At 49.5% G+C, this 8895-nt stretch overlaps 1 protein-coding gene across 15 annotated transcripts in view; it reads right to left on the bottom strand.

The window, feature by feature from the left end:
• Window positions 1–37: 37 nt before the first annotated feature.
• GRAMD1B (GRAM domain containing 1B) overlaps window positions 38–8895 on the bottom strand; it is a 94697-nt gene continuing 85839 nt past the window's right edge. For 13 of the 15 annotated variants that reach the window (XM_074927263.1, XM_074927264.1, XM_074927266.1 and 10 more), the window contains 8 exons: window positions 8413–8531; window positions 6809–6951; window positions 6025–6128; window positions 5416–5619; window positions 5099–5189; window positions 2975–3082; window positions 918–1035; window positions 38–226 (listed from right to left, as the gene is read on the bottom strand). In XM_074927263.1, the coding sequence (XP_074783364.1) occupies window positions 137–226; window positions 918–1035; window positions 2975–3082; window positions 5099–5189; window positions 5416–5619; window positions 6025–6128; window positions 6809–6951; window positions 8413–8531 (977 nt within the window). In that variant the 3' untranslated portion in view covers window positions 38–136. Of the gene's footprint in view, window positions 227–917; window positions 1075–2760; window positions 2786–2969; window positions 3083–3398; window positions 3411–5098; window positions 5190–5415; window positions 5620–6024; window positions 6129–6808; window positions 6952–8412; window positions 8532–8895 lie in introns of all 15 variants that reach the window. The other 2 variants (XM_074927262.1, XM_074927265.1) reach the window with 2 other exon arrangements.

Below are 8895 nucleotides of genomic sequence, written 5' to 3'. Positions count from 1 at the left end.
TTTCTCTTAAAATCTGTATATAATATATATATTTATATTCTGTATATATATATATTTTTATATATATATATATATATTTATATATCCTATTTACACATATTGCACACCGTCCTCTGGCCTCCTGCATTCCTGCCTGTTAGTGGAAACGTTTCCGTTTCTCCTCTGGATCTGACCCGAAGTCCCGGGACCCGATGCCATTCTGAAGATTTATTAGTGAATCCTTCATCTGCAAGACAAGAAATTTCTCCACTGTGATGCTCCCCTAGAGCTGAGAGCGCTTTGGGATTTCCTTTCCTGTTGGTGCCTCCTTTTCCCACGTAAAGTGTTGGTACCACAATTAACTTTTGGGAGCGGCGCATCGGGGCTGGGATGTACAAATGGGGACCGGGAAGAGGGGAGCCTGTGAGAGACCATTCTCCACGGTAATGGAGAAGGGGCTGAGCAGAATGAGGTACTGAGGGAGCAGCTTTTATTTATGAGCTCCATTCGAAGCAGCTCCATGTCCAACTGGCTCTGGAGGGAGCAGATACCAAAACCCCTGGCTTTGTGCTTTGTGCAGAGTGTGTCCCCTGCATCCCCCCAAGCTACGTGTGAATCCAGGGCTGAGGTAAGAACGTTTGCTTTCTCAACTGGGATGCCAGAGACTAGATATAAGATGTGCTAATATAAGATTTTTGGTGCTGTAGGATTCCCTGACATGTGTGGACCCCCTGTGAGGTGACAGAGAAGCCGCAATATCCCACAAACAGCCCTTGGGACCTGCTGCCCACTGCCACGTCAGAAGATGGATCTAAAGGGTGACAGCAGCGGAGGTGACACACCTGATGGACTACAGTGGAACTGAAGGGTTGTGAGTGAGTGGCTGGGAGGACACAGTGACCCTCTAGCCACAGGGTTAACTGGCCACGCAGTCTCACCTGGTCTAGAAGCATCACTGAGGATTTGATGATCTCACGCCATTTTTGTAGCTCTGAGTCATGGTACTTCTGCTGAGATTCTAGTAACTGGGCCCATTCCGACTGCGACTGGGGTAACCTGTCAGGCAGAATATGGGCAAGAGTAAATCCAGGGAAACTGAAGTCACCGAACCAGCGAGGTTGGAAAAGCCCTTGAAGCTCCTCCAGTCCAACCATGAACCTCACCCTGACTGTTCCCAACTCCACCAGATCCCTCAGCGCTGGGTCAGCCCGTAGTCAAGGGGAAGAAAAGTGTATTGGGGAGGGTGTAGATTGTATCAGTTTCTGTCCCATCTCTTCACCCTAAAGGGGCAGGTTTTCTGGAGCAGAAGTGCATTTAAATGTGCTCAGTATTTTCCTAAATTAAATACCAGTTACTCTGTCTTAACCATGGTAATGAATTAATTCATTCATAGCAAAGATGTGCCTTTTGTGGAAGTTGTTGTAGTGTGGGTGGAACCAAAGGCCCAGCTGCCGGAGAGGAAGGCGAGGATGGAAGGCAGCATGCTCCCACTGCCTGCCAGAGGTGGGTGCTGAAGGGTGGCGCCCTGGCTGACGATGGGGAGTAACGCAACGCGGACACGTAGCCCTGTACAGTTTCTGTGTTTTGTTTTTTCTAGACGTGCTGTGTGAGTCTTTCTCTTTCTTATGAGGAATAGCAGCACTGGCCGTCTCTTTTTAATGGCAGGTAAGTGCAGGTATCCATCCCTGCCTTCAGGCCCCATTAATCCTCCAGAGCAGGGCTGGAGCGGCCAAGTGGAGCCGAAGGAGGGCAGAGGTGAGCGCTCAAGGCACCAGGACTGGCTGCCAGAACTGCCACTCAGGGCCACCTAACGGGCCTCGGACATGTGCCAGGGATAAATCTCAGTCGAGGGGAGCAAGGAGGAGCCGAGGAGCAGCGCTCCTCTCTGCCCGTGTGCCCCGAGAGGGCTGTATGGCTCGTGTATGGCTCAGGACAGTCATGCTGCTTTCTAACACAGCTCAGAGTCTGTCTTACTTTGTCTTCTGCTTACCTCTTTGGGCTCTGCTGGTTTCTAACATAGCTGAATCCCTCCCTTCCTTTATGGAAGCCCCTGTGTTAGTGAGAGCTCCTCTCCAGCTAGAACTCGCTCCCTGGATAAGCTCCTCCCTTCTCCTAACAGTCTAACTTGTCCCCCTCTTACCTTAGAGACAGGCAGAGCTGCTGCTGCTCCACCAACTGCCTTGACTCTGCTCCTTGACTGAGACTTATCCTGGGCTTGTGCTGGGAAATGCAGACTGGCAGGTCTGCCTTTGACCCTAGACAAGACTGGAGGACCTACATACTAAAGCCTGATCCCAACAATAAATTCAGCGTGGCCAGGGGGATGTCAGCATGCAAAAGGAAAGGGGGAAATGCTGCCACACAGTCTAAAGCACACACTGCACTGAAATAGGATGTGTGAGAAGCCTTGGACAAGGTTCCACACTACCAATTATTAAGGAAACTAAGTCAGTCTGCAATGACCCTTCGGTGCCAGGAACTCTGAGGTCATTAAGAAGCATCCTGTGTGCTCCTAGTGATGTCTCTCTGCCTCCCACGCTATAACAACGTGCTGATATCGGGTCTCACACCTTCCAAAACACTTCTCCAACAGCTGATTGTGTGTCACAGGCCCAATCTCTCCTCTGCGTACAAAGGGTTCTTTCTCAGGCACTGCCTCTCATACAGAGGGAAGCTTAGCCACCAAAGGAGGGGAGGTGACAACCTTGGCCCAAGACTGCAGAACATGTACTTATAGAGCATCCCCCGTTACAGGGGATGCTGGGAAGAAGCAGAGGTTGCCTTAACGCACTGTCTTCTGCTGCAACTGCTCAGCAGTGTCAGATCTGGAAATGCTGATGGCCCCACAGCTTCAGCTACCTACCTCCTTCATCTGTTTTACACAAAAAAGCAGCAATCTACAGGAGCGCCCTGAGCTTTGGCATCCTGGGAAAGCCTCTGACATCCCTAGGGAACATGCAAGAGGAGGCCAAAGACAAAGCAGGTGTGACAGTACCTTTCCTGTAGCCGCAAGCCCTGCCATGCCGTGAGCGTCTGCGTAGTATATTCCAACATCCAGACTTTGTAGAACAGCATCATATTGAGAATGACCAGCATCACCAGACTGGAAATAAAGAAAACAGTTCAGCAGAAGTGCATAGCCCACTGCTTGCCAATCACAGCTGGGAAAAGGCCCAAGCCTTTAACGAAGGTGTCTGGGGCTCAGGTCCACGCTGTATGGGAGTGGGAATTTCATCTGAGTAAGGGCCAGGTGATCAGAACCCAAAACTTCACCTCATGGGAGAAATGTGTGAGCAAGGCAGAGAGAAAGCCAGCGATGATGGATCAGACAGAACAGGTTGGATGAGTGGATGTGCTGAATATGGAGAAAGGGAGGGAAACGGGAGTGAAAGAGGTAAAAAATAAGAGACAGACAGTACCTGAAACAGATCCTAATGGGAGCAGGGAAGAGAAAAGACGGAGTAGCTGCAGGTTAGAAACAGACTGACACAGAACAGGAGAAACTGGGCTGAGCAGAGAAGGCTCATAGACAGTGCAGATATGTGCGGGGGGAGGAAGGAAGAAAGAAAGAGCGGCGAGAGAGGCAAGAAGGACAGACAAATAACCACGTGCCTGCAATAACGGTGAAATCGCTCAGCAAAAGGAGCTGTGTGCAGCCCTCAGGGACAAGGCCAAAGCGGGCCCAGGCGGGGCACCATGACACAGAAATGCACGTTGCAGCCTGCTCATGTCCAGCCTCACCTGGATGGGAGCGTTGCCACGGGCCTGCGCTTTCACCAGTCCCTGTACCACTCCTCTTGCCCCCCCCACTGCCATGCCTGGGCATCTCCACTCCTCCCGTCAGCCAGGCTCAGGGAAAAGATTCCAAAATAACATGCTCGTGCCTGTCTCTGAACAGTGCAGCTCTTTTGCTGGAAGAATGGCCCACTATCACCCAGTTCAGTCAGGAGGATGGCAACTGGCCAGAAGAGTATTCTGAAAACATTATGGAGGGCTCTGACCACTCTAAGCTAAGCTAGTAGCCTGTCAGGAGAGATTACTGTAAAGCTTTTGTGCCTTCCTACCCAAAGTTTTAATTGCATCTCACCCATCTAGATGCAGAAGGGAGCACGAGGGTATCTTCTCATTAGATTACTTACCATTACAGCAACTGCCTGGGTTGCTGCTGCAAAATTCTCCAGTCTTTATCCCCACTGGGAAAAGGAAATGCAGAAAGGAGCTCCATTTGAAAAGTAACCTGAGTGAACACATCTCAGCTTCTTCCCACCTCACTAAAAGGTGTGTGGAGCTTAAGAAAAAAAATGAGCCCAAGTTCTGCTCTTCCTCCAGGATTAACAGTGGGTGCTTCATGTGTTTCTACCCTTTTTTTTGGCAGAAATCATCTCTACCTTCTTACTGAGGGGGTATCTCTCATCAAAATCATCACCCAGGACCAGACCCAAACAAGTTTTGCCAAACCAGAGTAAAGAAGCCACAGAGTCCTCTCACACACTGGGCCCTGTGGGGATAGCACAGCAACGCCCAGAGAGTCTGCATGGTCAAGACAACCACTAGTTTGTTGGCAGAAGACATTAAATGATTTATTTTAAATTTTAAACACACCCCACAGGTTCTAGATGTCATTGAAAACCTCTAAACTGAGTCCCTGAAATAAAAAAAGACTCTGCTTGTTGTATTTTCTTCTAAGTCCTGACCCCCCTCTCCCTGCTTGCCACTACCAATGTCACCTGTGTCCCAGACCGCACAGCTGACCTGCACTTACGACTCCCAGAAACATGCAGGTCTGTGAAGCCAGTGTTTGGTTAAAACTGAGGGGAAAGGAGAGATTTTGATAAAATAAGATCCAGAACCTACAGCACCACCAGATCAGTGACCAGCGAAGTGCTGGCAAAAGCTGGGATAAAGCCAGACAAAACAGCTGATGGGGCATTTGGGGGAAATTTGAATTAATTCCTTTTTGCTTGTCATCGCTTTTCTCTCCTCTGTGCTGTGTTTGGGACCAGAGAGGAATATAACAGAGGAAAAACTAGCACAGGGGAACACAGAACACCAGAAACATGAAAGGACTGAAGTTGTTAAAGGCTGACTGTGAAGGAAAGAAAAAAAAAAATTCACTTACACAAAACCTATGACAAGGAACATCTTGGAGACACTCTGCAGGTGGAAGCCGCTGGGGCTTTCCTCGGGGCTGTGCCGTGTCTGAGTGGAACCTGAGGAGACAGATGCATTTAGGCCAAGAAATGCTGGCTGATGTAGAGGGCAACCCTTTTCCCTCTACCCAGCCCTCCATCTCCCTCAATCAATCATAACACATCCTCCCAGCCCCAGAAATTCCTGGCCCCTCTTCCCATTAACCTTCCATAAGCAAAGCTCCAGTTTTTTCCCCAGAAGTCGCCAGCTCTCCATCCCCAACGTGAGGTGTCTGCAGTTCCCTACCTGCCACGTGCTTGATTCGATGTGCAACCTCCTCATCCGTGGGGGTGGTGACGGGACTCAGCACCTCCTCCAAGTGTGGCACCCGCAGGTGGGCATGGGCCCGTTTCCTCCGGCGCACGGTCGATTGCTTGCTCACTTTCTCTTTGGGGGATTGTCTGTGGACCTCAGCCAGGTACGTGCTCTCCGTTTTGGTCAGTTCACTCTCTGCAGAGACACAAGGGAAAGCATTTCACAGAAGTGGCACTGGCCTGGCGGAGATGCAGAGTTCAGCCCTCTAATGGCACAGCTGTTGGGCCAAAGGAGTCTGCAGGGTGTAAGAGGCCCAATGCCAGAGGACACACTACACAGCCCTTGTGCTTTCTGCCAAACCCTGACCCCACACTGCCCCTGCGCTCCTGCCAGAGAGCAGGATTTGGGGACCCGATTAATTCCAGCAAGTGCTACCAACGCCGTGGTAATGACTGTGGCTGGTCCCTCTCCTAAGGCACCCCAAGGTCTGATCCCCAGTCGGCTGGCAGCAGGTACCACAGGGCCATGCTGCCCACTCGCAGGGAGGGAGCTCCACCATTTGTGGGTCATTACTGCAGCTCCAGCCACTGCCACTCTTACCCAAATGACGGAAATAATCTTCTAGGCCGCTCCAAAAATTCTTCTCAATGAAGGATTTCACCAGCCCCCAAGGCTGTTTCCTGTAACGTAACTCTGTGGAAACCCTGTGTGAAGAAAGAAAAGTCATTCTCCCGCTTTTGTTTCCTGGAGGTGATGTCAATTCACAATCCTTTGTCAACGTAAATGTGAGAAATAATCACACACCCTGTTGTTTCTGGAATGGTCTCAGCCTTTTGTGTTTCTCAAGGAGAAGCACTGCATGAAACATCCTTCCAAAAGCAGTGGCAGGAAGGTTTCAAGAGAGCCTCCCCCAAGAGGCCTCCCGAGACATTCAGCCACGTGGCAGGAAGACATTTAGATTACTTATCGAAGTCACACACTAAAGCCTATAGCTTTGCTTGCTACCAAATTCCTCTGCTCTCCCCCCCAAGCACATCTCAGAGACACGGTCCCTGGAAGTGCATCCTGTTGCTTATCACATGTAGTTTATTGCATGTGACAACTGGGCCTGCACGCCACTGCTTCCAAGAGGGCAAGAAAAGTCTATAAATCCTCTCCCTGACGCAGCTGTAACTCCTCTGCATCGGGTCTATCATTTGCTTGATGTCACTACAGTAGGCAGCTGCCCCTACACTAACTGTTCGTGACAGAGGAGCGTTCTGGCAACAGGACAGGCATAAGGCTAAGCTCTCCTCCACCCCTTCTACCACACCGAACCGCAGAGCTCCCACCCAAAGGTGACTTTTGGTCATCAGTAAAGCTCTTTATCCCCCAAGAAGTGTACCTGAGTCGGCTTTTGTTTCTGGCAACACGAGTCAACGTGTAGCGGTTAATGGTGTAGAAATAATCATGGTAGGGGACGTCGTGAGTTAGCACCTCTGCATCTATGACATAGCACTCGCTTTCTTGGCTGGCTTTGTACATTGTCTGCATAAAAGACAGCATGCAAGGCAATTATTAGTCTGGTTAGAACGCGGCTTTGATAGATTGGCACCCTCACCAGCACATTACAAAACCAGCTCTACCACAAGTAGGAACCCGCACCCACACCCAAGCCCCATCTCTGCAATTTTCCTGTGAACGGCTCATTTTTAAGGGAAGGCACCCTCGAGGAAACCAGGTGTTTCACTCAGATGCTTCTCAAGGACATATTTCAAAAGGGCCATTCAGTTGCAGCAGTTCAACCTTCAGTGTTTTGTGCCAGACGTGGTTACCTACGCTGCAGTGTGGGGACCTGTTCTCCAGGACCTTTGCCAGTGCTAGCTCTTCCCATTAAACTGATGTCTGGCTTGTCAGGGAACAACCTAATCTAAACTCAGAGGTGGCCCTGCTTTGAGCAGAGGTCCTTTCCAGCATAAATTATTCTGCAATTCTAAATGCCATAAAAAACACATCAATTACTACTTTGAAGCGCTTCTGATCTGCTGCTTTCTCTGCCCCGGAACAAACCTCACAAAGAGGCCAGACACAGTTAACTGCAGCTCTGTATGCAAAAGGATGGCTTTTCTTACAGACAATTTCCACTTACCTCTGCAGTGAGGACACATACAGCAAAGTGTGCCTCGGTGCTTAACCCCAAACCCAGAACAAAATAGGCCACGTCCTTGCTTGCCTGGAAGAGTACTGCTCCCTTTGCCCATCACCTTGCTCTCCTGTTCTCTTTCTCTTATTTTCCCTGCACAGTCTTTGCTTCTGAACAGCACACTTCATCCCATCCCTACAAGGTACACCGTGCCACTGGGATTCTCCTCTCCCCTAAATGTAATGCACAGACACCCCACCTTTCCTTGGCTCCCTCTGTGTATGCCCTCAAGCTAACTCCCAGTACGTACCTTTGGCCACTCAGATCTCTGGAGACAGAAGGAGGCTTTTCCTCCCTCACTAGCTAGATACAGCTAGCCTTGCTCTTCTCAGTGCATTGCAGATGCTCCCCTTTTTCACCTTTCTAAACAGGCAAAACATCTAATTGTTCTCACCTGTAATAAAAAAGCCTGAACATCTCTACATAAAGCTGTGAGAAGGATGGGCCAGACAGTATCTGACTTTCTTGTGCCCTCTTCATGAATAACATCTGCTGGACTGACTGCAGCTCAAGAAACACCAGTCTGGGTCACACAGACAGTTGTTAAAATGTGCTGGCGTGTTTACAAAGTCATCTGCTTTTGCTGGGAAAATTCACGGTCTTTTCTTTGCAACGCAATCCAGTGCGAGTGTAAGATTAGCTTTTCATATCTGCAGCAATACTGGGTAGCAAGTTAATACAAGAAAAATGTGTAAAGGAAAATGGATAGTGAGAATGAAAACATGCGAAGCAGCATGCCCAAGACAAGATAATAAATCAGAGTTCTGTTTCTAGAAAGCATTGCACCCCGCTCCCCTTTCACATACCTGTGTCTCAGTGACAGTGGCAGTTTTGGGGGCCAGAGGGTTGGTGAGGGTAATGGTATACAAGATCACCCTGGTCTGATTGCCATTTTCTTCCTTCTTCCAGGGATGAAAGATAATATCTGAGAGGACAAAACAATATTCCATTCAAGTAACTGGAGAGGGATCTCGGGTCAGTTCCCTAGGGAAAGGCATAACCATATCACCAAGCTCAGGACAATATTTCCTTCCCCTTGGAGAGCTGGCAGCTAGAGCTCAACTGTGAAAGAAAGGTCTCCTATACTAAATGTGAATATTTTTCCGCTCTTTCAAGTGCAGGGAAAGGGGGAGAGGCTGGAGACTCACCTCCTTCAGCAAACCCACAGTTACAGGGGAAGGAGGACTACACCGTGCCAAGGGACCCTCTGCATCACCAACAGCACAGTCCGTGCCAGTGCCTGGTGGGGAGCTGCAAGAGCTTTTTCCTCACACCATTAAGCCTTGAAG

The sequence above is a fragment of the Athene noctua genome, chromosome 26 (assembly GCF_965140245.1).
Source record: "Athene noctua chromosome 26, bAthNoc1.hap1.1, whole genome shotgun sequence".
Classification (NCBI taxonomy): domain Eukaryota; kingdom Metazoa; phylum Chordata; class Aves; order Strigiformes; family Strigidae; genus Athene; species Athene noctua.
Note: the sequence above shows the minus strand (reverse complement) of the source record. Positions and strands in the feature narration are given on the sequence as shown.